Source organism: Lolium rigidum, chromosome 4 (genome assembly GCF_022539505.1).
Source record: "Lolium rigidum isolate FL_2022 chromosome 4, APGP_CSIRO_Lrig_0.1, whole genome shotgun sequence".
Lineage (NCBI taxonomy): Eukaryota > Viridiplantae > Streptophyta > Magnoliopsida > Poales > Poaceae > Lolium > Lolium rigidum.
Window position 1 is genome coordinate 214,941,064 of NC_061511.1, and position 18,507 is coordinate 214,959,570.

An 18,507-nucleotide genomic window follows, 5' to 3' on the forward strand; every position below is an offset into this window, starting at 1 on the left:
AACAGACAACATATTTTTTTCAGAGATTTGTATACTGCTGACCAATCTATCAGTAGCTCCAGAAATCATTACCTATTTATTCCAGCAAAAAATAGATGATCAAACAAATGAATCCTTATGTGCACCATTCACACATGAGGAAATCAATTATGCTCTTTTGCACATTGGTCTGTCCAATGCACCACCAGGCCTGATGGCTTCCCGCCAGCGTTTTTTTAAGAAATTGAGGTACGGTCAAAGAAGATAATATTGAAGCATTCTGTTTTTTTTTCTGAAGATGGATACATGCCTGATCAGCCTGAAGTAGTAAATAACACATGTATTGTCCTCATTCCAAAAATAAATAACCCCATGACTTTAAAAAACTTTCAACCAATTAGTCTTTGCAGTGTTATTTAGTACTCCCCCGGTCTCTTTTAATTGACTCAGATTTAGTACAACTTTGTACGTAGTACTAAATTTGAGTCAATTAAAAAAAAAGGAGGGAGTACAAGGTTGTTGCACAATGCCTAGTGAATATGATGAGACCCCTTCTGCGGGATATTATTTTAGAAACTCATAGTGCATTTTTGCCGGGGCATATGATTAGTGACAATGTAACCATCGCCTTTGAATGTATACATGCCCTTCACATCGGATCAAAAACAATTGTACATTTTTGTGCATATAAGTTGGACCTGATGAAAGAAGATGATCGAGTTGATTCGTGACTTTTAGAGGAAGCCTTCAGAATATTTGGTTTACTAAAAACTGTTATAATTGAGATGCACAATAAACGAAGAACGAAAAGTAAAACACTGCAGGGGACACGAGATTTTAACGTGGAAAACCCTTGCAACACACAAGGGAAAAACCACGGGCGCCAGCCAGCAAAACTTCACTATTTCGGTGGTGTTTACAAACGCCGTGGGTGTACAATGATGCGATGATAACCCTAGCGGCGGCTTACGAGGAATATAAATAGGCGGTGGCAACGATCCAGGTACCGCAGGGCTGCCGCCCCCGCACCCCCGCAGGCGTCCCCTGTAGGGCACGACATATGGGCTAACTCGACTACGCTACGCTTCGGCCCAAGCCTCCGGCGACGGGCCTCGCTCCGCTCGTCGAGAAGTTAGCCTTCCTTTAGTATATGAATTTGGATCACAAAATAACAAACTCCACCTTGAGACAAATTCCTTGTAGCATGAACTTCAACAATCACCTGAATCAACAAAGAAAACACTTGCTGGCGCCAATAGCCACTTGGGCTAAACAGTTATACCAACCAAGCTTGAGCAAAGCTCAAACTTGGACACAGAGACAGAGCTTAGTCATCATATCAGCAGGATTATCATGAGTACTAATCTTGCATACCTTCACTTTACCTTTTGCAACCACATCTCTGATTGCGTGGTACTTAATATCAATGTGCTTTGTCCTATCATGGAACATCTGATCTTTAGTAAGATAAATAGCACTTTGATCATCATCGAACAACTTAATGCAAGAATTATCTCCACAAAGCTCAGCATATAACCCTTTCAGCCAAACAGCCTCTTTACCTGCCTCAGCAATAGCCATGTACTCAGCCTCAGTAGTAGATTATGCAACAGCATCCTGCAAAGTAGCCTTCCAGCTAACAACGCATCCACCAACAAGTAAACACATAACCCTGTGAGGGACCTTCTTCGATCCAAATCGCCGAGCATAATCTGAATCCACATATCCGGCGAGCCCCTCACCAATCCTGCCAAACCTCAAGCAAGCTTTTGATGTGCCGCGAAGGTACACGAAAATCCACCGAACAGACTTTCCAATGTTCTTTACCAGGATTAGCCATGTATCGACTGACCAAACTCATAGCGTATGATAGATCAGGACGTGAACAAACCATGGCATACATCAAGGAACCAACAAGCACTAGAATAGGGAACTCGAGACATGTACTCAATATCATCTTTAGAGCTAGGACATTGCAAAGCTGACAACTTGAAATGAGAAGCAATAGGAGTAGTAACTGACTTTGCATCATGCATATTAAAACGATGAAGAACTTTCTCAATGTACTTTTCCCGACTAAGAAACAACAAACTAGACTTTCACGTCCCTTTTGATTTCCATGCCTAGTATTTTCTTAGCGGGACCAAGATCCTTCATCTCAAACTCACTACTTAATTGATTCTTTAAAGTAGTGATCTCTTTCATGCTCTTGGCAGCAATCAACATATCATCAACATATAGCAGACAAATAAATAGGTGATCCATTAACAAACTTGATATACACACAACTATCATACCGAGATCTCTCAAAACCATGTGTAAGCATAAATGAATCAAACCTTTTATACCACTGTCGTGGCGACTGTTTCAGACCATAAAGGGACCTCTTTAATTTGCAAACAAGATCCTCCTTACCAGGCACAACATAACCTTCAGGTTGGTCCATATATATATCCTCCTCCAACTCACCATGCAGAAAGCGGTCTTTACATCTAGCTGCTCAAGCTCAAGATCATGCATAGCAACAATACCAAAGAAAGCACGAATAGAACTATGCTTCACAACCGGGGAGAATACATCATTATAATCAACACCTGGAATTTGATTGAAACCTTTTGCTACTAACCTTGCCTTAAACCGTGGAGGCTCATTAGGAGACAAACCTTCCTTTCTTTTGAATATCCACTTGCAATGGACAGCCTTCTTTTGTTTAGGCAAGTGCACAACATCCCATGTGCCATTCTTCTCAAGCGATTGCATCTCTTCTTGCATCGCACCTACCCACTTCTCTTTATCAACCGAAGCAATGGCTTCAGTATATGTAGCTGGTTCAATATCATGCTCCACCTGTTCAGCACAACTCAAAGCATAAACAACAATATCACATTCTTGAATTAATCGGGTAGGAGGTGTAATATTTCTCTTAGGGCGGTCAGCAGCAATAGACCGTCCTTGTCGCTCGAACAAAAGGTGGTGAAGGTGGAACATCATTATCATCATTGTTGGTTTCAGGAAACACATTTTCATTCTCCTTTGCGTGCTCCACCTGCACGCCAATTCTCGTCGTTGCTCATCATCAGAAACATCGGGAGAATCAATAGCATCGGAAATATCAGTAGACGGACTATCATTAAACATAACCGCCTCATTAAAAACGACATTCCTGCTCAACACAATTTTCTTAGTTTCAGGATTCCATAATCTATATGCCTTAACTCCCGAACCATAACCAAGGAAGATGCACTTAACAGCCCTTGGCTCCAACTTTCCATTATCAACATGAGCGTAAGCGATGCAACCGAAAACTCTCAAATCTGAATAATCAGCAGAGCGAACCGGACCATACCTCACGCAGGATAACGTAGCATAGAAAACAAAAATTTTCCTACCGCGAACACGCAATCCAAGCCAAGATGCAATCTAGAAGACGGTAGCAACGAGGGGGTATCGAGTCTCACCCTTGAAGAGATTCCAAAGCCTACAAGATGAGGCTCTTGTTGCTGCGGTAGACGTTCACTTGCCGCTTGCAAAAGCGCGTAGAAGATCTTGATCACGATCGGTTCCGGCGCCACGAACGGGCAGCACCTCCGTACTCGGTCACACGTTCGGTTGTTGATGAAGACGACGTCCACCTCCCCGTTCCAGCGGGCAGCGGAAGTAGTAGCTCCTCTTGAATCCGACAGCACGACGGCGTGGTGTCGGTGGTGGTGGAGAAGTCCGGCGGAGCTTCGCTAAGCGTGCGGGAAGTGGAGGAGCGAGGCGGCTAGGGTTTGGGGAGAGGGGGCGCCGGCCACTATAGGGGTGCGGCCACCTTGGTGGTGTTTGAGGTGGCCGGCCCCTCCCCCTTGTCCCTCATTATATAGGTGGAACCCCAAGAGGTGGTGTCCAAGTCTTCGAATAAGACCCGAACCAAATCCTTCCATAGGAGGGGGCAATCCTAGCCCAACTAGGACTCCCACCCAAAGGTGGGATTCCCACCTCCCATGTGGGGGGTGGCCGGCCCCTAAGGGGAGTCCACTTGGGACTCCTCCCCCACTAGGGTTGGCCGGCCATGGGGGGTGGAGTCCCTTGTGGACTCCACCTTCCTTGGTGGTTTCTTCCGGACTTTTCTAGAACCTTCTAGAACCTTCCATAGAACCTTCCGCGACATTTTATTCACATAAAATGACATCCTATATATGAATCTTATTCTCCGGACCATTCCGGGACTCCTCGTGATGTCCGGGATCACATCCGGGACTCGAACAAATATTCCAACTTCATTCCATATTCAAGAACTACCATTTCAACATCCAACTTTAAGTGTGTCACCCTACGGTTCGAGAACTATGCGGACATGGTTGAGTACTCACTCCGACCAATAACCAATAGCGGGATCTGGAGATCCATAATGGCTCCCACATATTCAACGATGACTTTAGTGATCGAATGAACCATTCACATACATTACCAATTCCCTTTGTCTCGCGATATTTTACTTGTCCGAGGTTTGATCTTCGGTATCACTCTATACCTTGTTCAACCTCGTCTCCGACAAGTACTCTTTTACTACATACCGTGGTATGTGGTCTCTTATGAACTCATTCATATGCTTGCAAGACATTAGACGACATTCCACCGAGAGGGCCTGGAGTATATCTATCCGTCATCGGGATGGACAAATCCCACTATTGATCCATATGCCTCAACTCATACTTTCCGGATACTTAATCCCACCTTTATAGCCACCCATTTACGCAGTGGTGTTTGGTGTAATCAAAGTACCTTTCCGGTATAAGTGATTTACATGATCTCATGGTCATAAGGACTAGGTAACTATGTATCGAAAGCTTATAGCAAATAACTTAATGACGAGATCTTATGCTACGCTTAATTGGGTGTGTCCATTACATCATTCATATAATGATATAACCTTGTTATTAATAACATCCAATGTTCATGATTATGAAACTAATCATCCATTAATCAACAAGCTAGTTTAAGAGGCATACTAGGGACTTCTTGTTGTCTACATATCACACATGTACTAATGTTTCGGTTAATACAATTCTAGCATGATATATAAACATTTATCATAAACATAAAGATATAAATAATAACCACTTTATTATTGCCTCTAGGGCATATCTCCTTCAGTCTCCCACTTGCACTAGAGTCAATAATCTAGATTACATAGTAATATACCTAACACCCATGGCATTCGGTGTTGGTCATGCTTTGCCCTAGGGAGAGCTTTAGTCAACGGATCTGCTACATTCGGATCGAGTGTGTACTTTGCAAATCTTTACTTCTCCATCTTCGATGTACTCGTGAATCGAGTGGTAACGCAGCTTGATATGCTTCAGCCTCTTGTGTGACCTTGGTTCTTGTGCATTGGCGATGGCACCCATGTTATCACGAGTAAATGATTAATGGGTCCAATGCACTAGGAACCACACCGAGCTCTACAATGAACCTCTTCATCCATACCGCTTCGATGAAGCCTGCGAAGCCGCTATGTACTCGATTCTGTTGAAGACTTCGCCACCGTGCACTTCGCTTCGAGCTTGCCCAGCTCTGCTGCAAGCACCATTCAATATAAACACGTACCCAGATTGTGACTTAGAGTCATCGGGATCGGTGTTCCAACTTGCATCGGTGTAACCGTTTACAACGAGCTCTTGGTCACCTCCATAACAAAGAAACATATCCTTAGTTCTTTTCAAGTACTTCAGGATATTCTTGACCGCTGTCCGAGTGTTCCATTCCTGGATCACTTTGATATCCGCTAGTCAAACTAACGGCATGTGCTATATCCGGTCTAGTACATAGCATGGCATACATGATAGATCCTACTCGCCGAGGCATAGGGGATATTATTCATCCTTTCTCTTTCTTACTGCCGTAGCCGGTCCTTGAGTCTTACTCAATACCTTGCACTGGTAACATAGGTAAGAACCCTTTCTTACTTTCGTCCATTCTAAATTTCTTTAGAATCTTGTCCGAGATATGTACTCGTGATAGCCCTATTAGGCGTCTTGATCTATCTCTATAAATCTTGATGCCTAATATATATGATGCTTCACCAAGGTCTTTCATTGAAAAACTATTATTCAAATAACCCTTAACATCGCTTAATAGTTCTATATCATTCCCGATCAATAATATGTCATCTACATATAATATCGGGAATGCTACGAGCTCCCACTCACTTTCTTGTAAATACGGGCCTCTCCATGACACTCGTATAAACCCGAAGTCTTTGATCACCTTATCAAAGCGTCGGTTCCAACTTCTTGATGCTTGCTTCAGTCCATAGATTGAACGCTGAAGTTTGCATACTTTGTCGGCATTTTTAGGATCGACAAAACCTTTGGGTTGTACCATATACAACTCTTCCTCAATGTCTCCATTAAGGAACGCCGTTTTGACATCCATCCGCCAAATCTCATAATCGAAAAATGCAGCTATTGCTAACAAAATCCTCACAGATTTTAGCTTCGCTACCGGTGAGAAAGTCTCATCGTAGTCAACTCCTTGAATTTGTCGGAAACCCTTTGCGACAAGTCGAGCTTTATAGACGGTAATATTACCATCGGCATCTGTTTTTCTCTTGAAGATCCATTTATTCTCGACATGCCTTTCGGCTCTCGAGTAAGTCTACCAAAGTCCATACTTTGTTATCATACATGGATCCCATTTCGGATTTCATGGCTTCTTGCCATTTGTTGGAATACGGGCTCATCATCGCTTCTTCATACGTCGCAGGGTCCTCATCATTGTTATCCACAATCATGACATTTAGACAAGGATCAAACCAATCGGGAGTGGTACGTTCCCTTGTCGATCTGCGAGGTTCGATGAGTTTCCTCGTTCGAAGTTTCATGATCATTATCATTTGCTTCCTCTGTTGCCGGTGTAGGCGGTATGCAGTACAACTTCCGATACTGCGCTACTCGATCAACCAGTATAGATTCATCAATCTCATCGAGTTCTACTTTTCTTCCGAGTCACTTCTTTAGTGAGAAATTCTTTCTCAAGAAAGGTTCCGTTCTTAGCAACAAAGATTTTGCCTTCGGATCTGTGATAGAAAGTGTACCCTATAGTTTCCTTAGGGTATCCTATGAAGACGCATTTCTCCGCTTTGGGTTCTAGCTTGTCCGGTTGTAACCTTTTTACATAGGCTTCGCAACCCCAAACTTTCGGGAACGACGACTTAGGTTTCTTATTAAACCATAATTCATACGGTGTCGTTTCTACGGATTTTGATGGTGCTCTATTTAAAGTGAATGCGGCTTGTCTCTAATGCATAACTCCAAAAAGATAACGGCAAATCAAGTAAGAGACATCATAGAACGAACCATATCTAAGAGAGTTCGATTACGACGTTCGGACACACCGTTTCGTTGTGGTGTTCCCGACGGTGTCAATTGTGAAAGTATTCCGCATTTCTTTAAATGCATGCCAAACTCATAACTCAGATATTCACCTCCACGATCAGATCGTAGAAATTTAATCTTCTTGTTACGTTGATTTTCTACTTCACTTTGGAATTCCTTAAACTTCTCGAAAGTTTCGGATTTATGTTTCATGAAATAGATATACCCATATCTACTCAGATCATCCGTGAAGGTTAGAACATAACGATAACCACCGCGCGATGCTACGCTCATTGGTCCGCACACATCGGTATGTATGATTTCCAATAAGTCGGTAGCTCGCTCCATCATACTGAGAAAATGGAGTCTTAGTCATTTTTCCCATCGGACATGCTTCGCATCTATCAAGTGACTCAAAGTCAAGTGATTCTAGTAATCCATCGTATGGAGTTTCTTCATGCGTTTCACTCCAATATGACCAAGACGACAAGTGCCACATATAAGTAGAATTATCATTCAATTTAATTCGCTTAGCATCAATGTTATGTATATGCGTATCACTACTATCGAGATCTAACAGAAATAAGCCATTCTTTTGTGGTGCTCGACCATAAAAGATATTATTCATAAAAATAGAACAACCATTATTCTCGGACTTGAATGAATAACCGTCTTGCATTAAACAAGATCCGAGATATAATGTTCATGCTCAACGCAGGTACATAATAACAATTATTTAGGCTTAAAACTAATCCCGAAGGTAGATGTAGAGGAAGTGTGCCGATTGCGATCACATTGACCTTGGATCCGTTTCCAACGCGCATCGTCACTTCATCCTTCGGCGAGTTGTCGTTTATTCTTTAGTTCCTCGTTTCGAGTTACAAATATGAGCAACCGAACCAGTATCAAATACCCAGGTACTAGAACGAGAACCAGTGAAATGAACATCTATAACATGTATATCATATATACCTTCTTTCTTCTTCTTTACAAGGCCGCTCTTCGGATCAGCCGGATACTTGGAGCAATTACGCTTCCGGTGTCCTTCTCCTTGCAGAATAGCACTCGAGCATCGGGCTTAGGGCCGTTCTTAGGTTTCACGGGAGGCGTGGCAGCTTTCTTGCCACCCTTCTTGAATTTTCCCTTAGACTTGCCCTGTTTCTTGAAGCTGGTGGTCTTGTTGACCATCAACACTTGGTGCTCTTTCTTGATCTCAATCTCGGCAGCTTTTAGCATGCCAAAGAGTTCGGGTAACTCCTTGTTCATGTTCTGCATATTGTAGTTCATCACAAAGTTCTTGTAACTTGGTGGCGGTGATTGAAGGACACGATTAATCCCCGATCTGTTAGGAATCACTATTCCCAAGTCATCGAGTTTCTTCGCATGCCCGGTCATGGCGAGCATGTGCTCACTAACGGAGCTGCCTTCTTCCATCATACGACTGAAAAATTGTTTCGATGCTTCATAGCATTCCACGGCCGCATGAGTCTCAAAAATAGTCTTCAACTCTTTCATCAACTCATGAGGATCGTGGTGCTCAAAACGTTTTTGAAGATCGGATTCCGGACTGCATAAGATGGCACACTCGAACTTGAGAGTACCGAGTTTTCCGAGTCGCGTAAACAGCTTTTACTTCATCGGTTTCAGTTTCATGCAGGAGGGTCACCTAGCGGTGCATCAAGCACATATTGCAGATTTCCGCAGAGAGGAAGATCCTCACATGACGGAACCAATCGGTGAAGTTGCTACCGTTGTTCTTAAGCTTTTCTTTCTCTAGGAACTGGTTAAAATTGATTGGGGACGCCATCTCTACAACATATATTTGCAATAGTTTAGACTAAGTTTATGACAAATTGAGTTCAAATTTTAATTCTACATAATTAAAAATCTAGATGAACTCCCACTCAAAACAATATCCCTCGCATTGTCTTAGTGATCACACGAACCAAATCCACCGCACCAAAACCCGATCATCACGAGAAAAGGTGTGATTTCTTTGGCGAACACTCAAAGTGTTCATCATATCAACCATATGATTCATGCTCTACCTTTCGGTATCATGTGTTCCGAGACCATGTCCGTACATGCTAGGCTCGTCAAGGCCACCTTAGTATCTCGCATGTGCAAAACTGTCTTGCACCCGTTTGTATGTACTTATTGAATCTATCACACCCGATCATCACGAGATGCTTCGAAACGACAAGACTTGATAACGGTGCTACTAAGGATGAACACTTTATTATCTTGAGATTTTAGTGAGGGATCATCTTATAATGCTACCGTCGCGATCTAAGCAAAATAAGATGCATAAAAGGATTAACATCACATGCGGTTCATATGTGATATGATATGGCCCTTTTGTCTTTGCGCCTTTGATCTTCATCTCCAAAGCACGGACATGATCTCCATCATCTTCGGGCATGATCTCCATCATCGTCGGCGAAGCACCAAGGTCAATGGCGCCGTCTTCATGATTGTCCTCCATGTAGCAACTATTACAACTACTTTGAAATACTACTCAACATGAAATTTAAAGACAACCATAAGGCTCCTGCCGGTTGCCACAATACAATAATGATCATCTCATACATATTCATCATCACATTATGGCCATATCACATCACCAAACCACTGCAAAAACAAGTTAGACGCTCTCTAATTTGGTTTGCATATTTTACGTGGTTTAGGGTTTTCGATATAGATCTAATCTACCTACGAACATGAACCACAACGTTGATACTAATGTTGTCAATAGAAGAGTAAATTGAATCTTTACTATAGTAGGAGAGACGAGACACCCGCAAAGCCTCTTATGCAATACAAGTTGCATGTCGAACGAGGAACAAGTCTCATGAACGCGGTCATGTAAAGTTAGTCCGAGCCGCTTCATCCCACTATGCCATAAAGATGCAAAGTACTCAACTAAAGATAACAAGAGCATCAACGCCCACAAACCATTGTGTTCTACTCGTGCAACCATCTATGCATAGACACGGCTCGATACCACTTGTAGGATAACGTAGCATAGAAAACAAAAATTTTCCTACCGCGAACACGCAATCCAAGCCAAGATGCAATCTAGAAGACGGTAGCAACGAGGGGTATCGAGTCTCACCCTTGAAGAGATTCCAAAGCCTACAAGATGAGGCTCTTGTTGCTGCGGTAGACGTTCACTTGCCGCTTGCAAAAGCGCGTAGAAGATCTTGATCACGATCGGTTCCGGCGCCACGAACGGGCAGCACCTCCGTACTCGGTCACACGTTCGGTTGTTGATGAAGACGACGTCCACCTCCCGTTCCGGCGGGCAGCGGAGTAGTAGCTCCTCTTGAATCCGACAGGCACGACGGCGTGGTGTCGGTGGTGGTGGAGAAGTCCGGCGGAGCTTCGCTAAGCGTGCGGGAAGTGGAGGAGCGAGGCGGCTAGGGTTTGGGGAGAGGGGGCGCCGGCCACTATAGGGGTGCGGCCACCTTGGTGGTGTTTGAGGTGGCCGGCCCCCTCCCCCTTGTCCCTCATTATATAGGTGGAACCCCAAGAGGTGGTGTCCAAGTCTTCGAATAAGACCCGAACCAAATCCTTCCATAGGAGGGGCAATCCTAGCCCAACTAGGACTCCCACCCAAGGTGGGATTCCCACCTCCCATGTGGGGGTGGCCGGCCCCTAGGGGAGTCCACTTGGGACTCCTCCCCCACTAGGGTTGGCCGGCCATGGGGGTGGAGTCCCTTGTGGACTCCACCTTCCTTGGTGGTTTCTTCCGGACTTTTCTAGAACCTTCTAGAACCTTCCATAGAACCTTCCGCGACATTTTATTCACATAAAATGACATCCTATATATGAATCTTATTCTCCGGACCATTCGGGACTCCTCGTGATGTCCGGGATCACATCCGGGACTCCGAACAAATATTCCAACTTCATTCCATATTCAAGAACTACCATTTCAACATCCAACTTTAAGTGTGTCACCCTACGGTTCGAGAACTATGCGGACATGGTTGAGTACTCACTCCGACCAATAACCAATAGCGGGATCCGGAGATCCATAATGGCTCCCACATATTCAACGATGACTTTAGTGATCGAATGAACCATTCACATACATTACCAATTCCCTTTGTCTCGCGATATTTTACTTGTCCGAGGTTTGATCTTCGGTATCACTCTATACCTTGTTCAACCTCGTCTCACGACAAGTACTCTTTTACTCGTACTGTGGTATGTGGTCTCTTATGAACTCATTCATATGCTTGCAAGACATTAGACGACATTCCACCGAGAGGGCCCAGAGTATATCTATCCGTCATCGGGATGGACAAATCCCACTATTGATCCATATGCCTCAACTCATACTTTTCCGGATACTTAATCCCACCTTTATAGCCACCCATTTACGCAGTTGGTGTTTGGTGTAATCAAAGTACCTTTCAGGTATAAGTGATTTACATGATCTCATGGTCATAAGGACTAGGTAACTATGTATCGAAAGCTTATAGCAAATAACTTAATGACGAGATCTTATGCTACGCTTAATTGGGTGTGTCCATTACATCATTCATATAATGATATAACCTTGTTATTAATAACATCCAATGTTCATGATTATGAAACTAATCATCCATTAATCAACAAGCTAGTTTAAGAGGCATACTAGGGACTTCTTGTTGTCTACATATCACACATGTACTAATGTTTCGGTTAATACAATTCTAGCATGATATATAAACATTTATCATAAACATAAAGATATAAATAATAACCACTTTATTATTGCCTCTAGGGCATATCTCCTTCAACCTCAATTGGAGTTTTCTTATCAAGTGGAACAGAAGGTGACCTGTTGATGAGATAACATGCGGTGGAGGCTGCTTCAGCCCAAAAACCTCTATGCATCTTTGCATTAGACAACATGCAGCGAGCCCTCGAAATAATGGTCCTGTTCATGCGTTCAGCCACGCCATTCTGTTGAGGGGTGTACGGAATGGTATGATGTCTTACCATCCCATCATTGCTGCAAAAACTCATCAAATTCATTTGAACAAAATTCCATACCATTGTCGGTACGGAGTATCTTAACCTTCTTTTCGAGTTTGGGTTTCTACCATAACTTTCCACTTCTTAAAAGCATTAAAAACATCAGATTTATGTTTCAGGAAATATGGCCACACTTTTCTTGAGTAATCATCAATAATTGTAAGCATGTAATTAGCACCACCATTAGAAGTTCTACGGGACGGACCCCAAACATCAGCGTGTACATAATCTAAAATGCCTTTGGTGGTATGAACGGAAGCATTAAATTTTACTCTTTTATGCTTACCAAAGATGCGATGCTCACAGAACTCAAGATTACCTAAATCGCAGCCATCAATTAGCTCTCTCTTTGCCAATTACCGCCATGCCAAGCTCACTCATATGTCCAAGACGCTTGTGCCAAAGGTTAGTCTTACTAGTTTCATCGGAACTAACGAGCGGCAATGCCGGGCAAAGTGCTACCTCTAAGGACATATAATTTCGGAGAATTTATATCACCAATCATAATAATGAGAGAACCTGATGATACCTTCAAAAGTTTGTTCCCACCTTTGTACTTGTACCCGTCACAATCAAGGGTACTCAAAGAGATCAAATTCCTCGCCATGGAGGGTATGTGTTTCACTCCGTCCAACGTGCGTGTCATCCCATCATGGGTCTTGATGCGAAACAGAACCAATGCCAACAATGCTGCACGGTTGTCATTCCCCACACGCACAAAATCTCCACTGCTGCACTGGACTCATAGGACTGAACCAATCTTTGTTACAGACAAATATGAAACGAACATGCGAGTATCAAGAATCCATTCATCATCACGTGAAACACATGCAGCCAAAACAGCTAAGCAATCTCCATCAGAACTATCACTACCGAGCAACAACAGCAGCCTCACCCTTACCGGTGACAACGGCAGCCTTACCATTACCATCATTATTTTTCGGTTGGTAAGTTCCGTTCCTTTTCTCCTTGTTCTGCAGCTTCCAACAATCATCAATATTGTGGCTAGATTTCTTACAATACCTGCAGAACTTGTCACGTCCTTTGGACTTTTGAGCGACCTCTATCGCCCTTGCTCTTATCTCTGTTGTTGTGGTAGTAGTTATCTCGCTGCTCAGTCCTGCCACGGACCTCTAACGCCTCCGCCTTGGAGGACGAACTTTCAGCTCTGCACCATAAATTTCATTTTCTCCTTTTGTTCGAGAGCATCATAAACTTCCGCGAGAGTTAGTTTGTCGCGGCTCAATAATATGGTGTCACGAAAATTACTGAAAGAATTAGGCAGCGAGCATAAAAGAAGAAGACCTAAATCCTCATCCTCATACTTAACTTCTATAGACTGCAAATCAGAAACAATCTCTTTCCAGGAAGATAGGTGATTCATTACCGAACCTCCCTCTTGCAACTTATGCGAGAACAGCTTCATCTTCACGTGCAATCTGCTCGTGAGATCCTTGGACAAACAGACCTCCTCTAGTTTGACCCATAACTCGGCGATGGTTTTCTCTGCAGCACTTCCTGCAGAATATTATTGGACGAGATGGAGTTGAATCAACGATAAAGCCTTACGGTCTTTCCGCTTCTCCGCATCGGTCCAGGTATCCTTCGCTTTCTCGCCGAAAGCATCAATCGCTTCATCCAGATCTGAAGATTGGGCGAGAATCGCCCTCATCTTCACTTGCCACAAAGCAAATCTCGTGGTGTAGTCCAGCTGCGGTAGATCGAACTTCGGTGACGACATCTCGTAAACCCTAGATCCAAAGAACACGGGCTCTGATACCACTTGTTATAATTGAGATGCACAATAAACGAAGAACGAAAAGTAAAACACTGCAGGGGACACGAGATTTTAACGTGGAAAACCCTTGCAACACACAAGGGAAAAACCACGGGCGCCAGCCAGCAAAACTTCACTATTTTGGTGGTGTTTACAAACGCCGTGGGTGTACAATGATGCGATGATAACCCTAGCGGCGGCTTACAGGGAATATAAATAGGCGGTGGCAACGATCCGTGACGGGCCTCGCTCCGCTCGTCAGAAGTTAGCCTTCCTTTAGTATATGAATTTGGATCACAAAATAACAAAAACATGGATAAAGTGGAAAGTGACTTGCGTCAAATATGCCCCTTTTTCTGTTAGGTTTAATGGGAAGTTGCTTGAAAGCTTCAACCCCACCCAACGGGTTTGTTAAGGAGATTCATTGTCACCATACTTATGTTTATTTGTTGGTGAGAGCCTCTCCCCTTTGTTGTTCAATCAAATTCAGCCGGACATGTTACAAGAACTGAAGTTTTGTAGTAGTCCAGGGATATCCCACGTGTTGTTTGTGTATGATAGCCTCTTGTTCTTACAAGAAAATGTCAAGCAAGCATATAAGGTAGTTGATGTACTTCGGCTATATGAAAAATGTACATGTCAACTTTTTAAGCCATGCTAAATGCTCGGTCTTGCTGGGGCATAATATTTCTCAAGAGGATGGGAAGTCATGCCTTCCAGTGCGAAACTAGGATCCATGACTCTAGATAAAAAGTACCCTGGCTTGCCTATTCTAGAGGAATAAACGAAAGATACAAAATTAAAGTCAACGGTGTGTTAAATATCTGGACAACTAAAGAAGGTACACTTCGAGGGTTCTGTTTAAAAAGTATAAATGTTTAAATATTTTAAAAGTATTGTGTGTACATACGTTCTTTCAATAAAAATCAATTTTTTATGTGGCATGTGCAAAATAGACAAATTTCGTGCAACAACAAGACTTTTGTGAGGCATATTTTGTCTGTTTACATATGCCATGAAAAATGTCAATTTTTTATGAAACTTTTAAGTGATCACAAAGAATGTGGAGATATATGGGCCAATTTTTAAAATATTTTCTTAAAAATTGAGTAAAGGAAGCATCTACACATGGGAATCTGGGATCAAAAGTGCATTTCCTATACACATCGATCATTGGTTTATTTTGCTTCATCTTCTCCTACCAGCTTTTTGATGTGAAGTTCCGTAGGAGATTAACTGAGTTTGTAGATCACAAGCTTGTAATCAGGTGTTATATGCTCCATACATATTTCTGTGGGAGAGAAGCGTAAGCTTCTTCATGTCCTCCTCTCATGAAGATGACATTGACATAGAAAATTAAAGTGGCGTCAAAAGTTCCACCTAGCGTATACTCCGGGTAAACACCAGAGCCACAATAAAATGTCAAACCTCGTGGATGTTGCCTTGACCAAGAACCATTATGTTAAAACATGAACAATACGGCGACGATAGTCAATCTTATGGTTTCCAAGTCGGATAATCGCTTGAGAACCAACCTGAGGTTGGATGGTTAGGAGGGTGGTTGTACCCCCAGCCCACCAGAGTTCAAACCCCAGGTTTGACATCTGTGTGTCTCATAAAGGCGGAATATTCATTCAGTGGGAGGCGACGTTCCCGTCGATAGCGAGGCGCCTGTGGTGACTTCGTCATTTTCAAGATCCAATCCGCCGGCTCAGTCTTCCGGAGGTGCTCATAGGGGTAGGGTGTGCGTGTGTGCGTTCATAGGGGTGAGTGTATACGCGTGTATGTGAGCGCCTGCGTTTGTACTGTGTTTCTCAAAAAAAAAAAAAGTCGGATAATCGCTTAGTTGGGAAAAAATGAAGAAAGAGAAGGCTGAATTTGCTTAGCTAAGGGATGTTAGTAGAAAATGCATTGCATAACCTATATTTCTTTTCTTCTCTAGATAACGTGGAGCTGTACGTGATTCCTCGACTTCAATATCTTCCGATAACCACGTCACCTGCTGCTTAATTTGACCACCAAAACAAGTTATGATATCCAAGACTCCATATTTGAAGGAACATTATATTCATGCATGGTAGGATCGAGACACTTTCCATCGTCTCTGACCAGCAACACAAACCCTCTACTCAATCCCAGTGATCCAGCTAGTACGTAGTACTGGTCAAGGGTCATATGCAAGCTTACAAAAAAGTGAAGCAACGGAATCTTCAACCATCCAAACCGCAACTTAACTAATCCCCGGTCACCTTCTAGACGTTCAACGTACACGTAGGTGCTGCCGTTGGTTACCCTAGTCTCCCATTAATTCGTGCAACTTGATTAGCCACGAGTTTGCCCAAAAGGAAATAGCCATGCATGGGGCTCCTGTGGCGTAAGAAAACGACGGCTGGGAACGACCGGTCCAGCAGCAAAGTCACCACCAGGTGTGCGGTTCAACATGGCGTCGGCCATGGCGCCATGTTCCGCGAAACGCCATCGAAGGTCCGGGTATAGGAGCTAGCACCCACAACTATAAAAGGGACGCCGCCGCATCGCCATTCCACACCAAACTACACCTGCAAAAGCAAAAGCCAAACACCACCTGCACCTCAGCAACAAACTCATTTCCCCGATCGAGCAGCTGCGCTAGCCAAAGCTTCACCACCTCTCCACCAGACTACAAACACCTCTTGACCGATGGAGGTGGAGGCGTTCCCGATAGGGTTCACCAAGGGCATCCGCTCCCACTGGCGCCGCCGCAAGTACCAGCGCCTGGAGAACGGCGACGGCGGCACCAGGACCAAGAGCACGCAGCGCCTCGGCGGCGGCGCGCGGCGTTCCGGCGGGTGGCGCGTGCGGCTGCGCGGTCTGATTCTGCGCCGTGTGCGCGTCGTCCGGGCGCTCGTCGCGTTGCCCGGGCGGCTGCTGTGCCGGCTGCGGGACGCGTACGTGGGCGGCATGCTCGCTGTGGCCAGGAAGGCAGCGGTCACGGCGGGGCCTAGCGACGGGATGTGCACGAAGCGGGTGCCAAGGCGGAAGCACCAGAAGCTGCTGCTTCCCGGGGCGGCGGCGGCGGCGCAGGGCCCGTCGGAGTTCGAGAAGCGACTGGTCTTGGAGATCTACAAGTCCATCGTCGCCTCCAAGGAGCTCACCACCATGCTCCACTCCTCCACCGCGCACCTCCCCACAAACGCAGCATGAGACTGAGTAGTGAGTAGCCAGGCAGGTCAGGCCCTTATGTGGTCGATGCGGTCTTGGAGAGGCTTGGCTTGATGGTTCAGCACTCTTCCCGTCAAAGCTCAAAGTTTTTCTGCGGCGTTGGATCCTCTTCACTGAATCCCTGTCTTATCTGTTTCACCTGCACACCATCGAAATTGTATATACAGAGTTTCATTGACTTACTTCGTATTGCCTCCATAGATGATGATGATGATGATAATGATCTCTGGTCTTATCCTTAGGGAAATGGTTGTTCAAATATAACATAGCAACTCCTAAGATGAACTAAACGTCAAGTCCGGTGTTGTCAATGTTAAATAATGAAGAGCACCAATAATGCTTCTCTAATTTGTGCTATCTACAGGTCTAAGTAAAATTCTTTACGGGATAAACTTACGGACTGACGTGGGTTGATTCTGTTGGTTCGGATTTGGTTGCTTCCCGTGATTTTAGGAACATAATTTCCCCCTAAGCACCACATAATCCCGTAAGCTTTTTTACGTAACAAACTTCCCGTAACTCTAGCATTATTGTCTAAGAAAAATACAATCAGTTAAGGATAACTTATCGATAGTGAACAAAGAGTTGTGGTGTACCTCTAGTCATATGAACTTTGACTAATCAATCCGCAGCATACTTCGCCTGGGTCAAGACACGTCCTTTTTTTTTGACAGGAAAGCGGCACTTTATTGATCAACACACATCAATACAAAAAGTCTTCCGAATTAATGCATTCCGGGACAGAAATCAAAACAAAACCTAGTGAAGCTAAATTACAAGTTTTAGCTAAAATGTGTGCCGCTTCGTTCAGACAACGTTTCACATGCCGAAAACTAGCAGTGGAGAAGCCTGCCACCAAGGTCTTGATGTCCTTGACCATTGAACCAACCTCGGAGCGCTCTGGAGCTGGAGAGTTGAGCCTCTGGATCAAAGACAAACAATCAGAGACAAAGATCACTTTGTTGAAGCCCTTGCCGGGTGCAATCATCACCGCACCGCGTAGAGCTAGTGCCTCGCCCATTTCTAGAGATGTAAAAGCCTGAAGGGGTAAGCTTGCCGCAGCCAAGCACTTCCCCTCGGAGTCGCGAAGAACTGCTCCCATGGCCATCCGCCTGCAGTCCGCGAATAGCGCAACATCAGAGTTAACAAGGACAACACCTGGAG

At 44.2% G+C, this 18,507-nt stretch overlaps 1 protein-coding gene across 1 annotated transcript; it reads left to right on the forward strand.

The window, feature by feature from the left end:
* Positions 1-16,707: 16,707 nt before the first annotated feature.
* LOC124705700 lies at positions 16,708-17,533 on the forward strand. The gene has a single exon (XM_047237407.1). The coding sequence runs from the start codon at positions 16,822-16,824 to the stop codon at positions 17,323-17,325; it is 504 nt and encodes a 167-aa protein (XP_047093363.1). The 5' UTR covers positions 16,708-16,821; the 3' UTR covers positions 17,326-17,533.
* Positions 17,534-18,507: the final 974 nt, after the last annotated feature.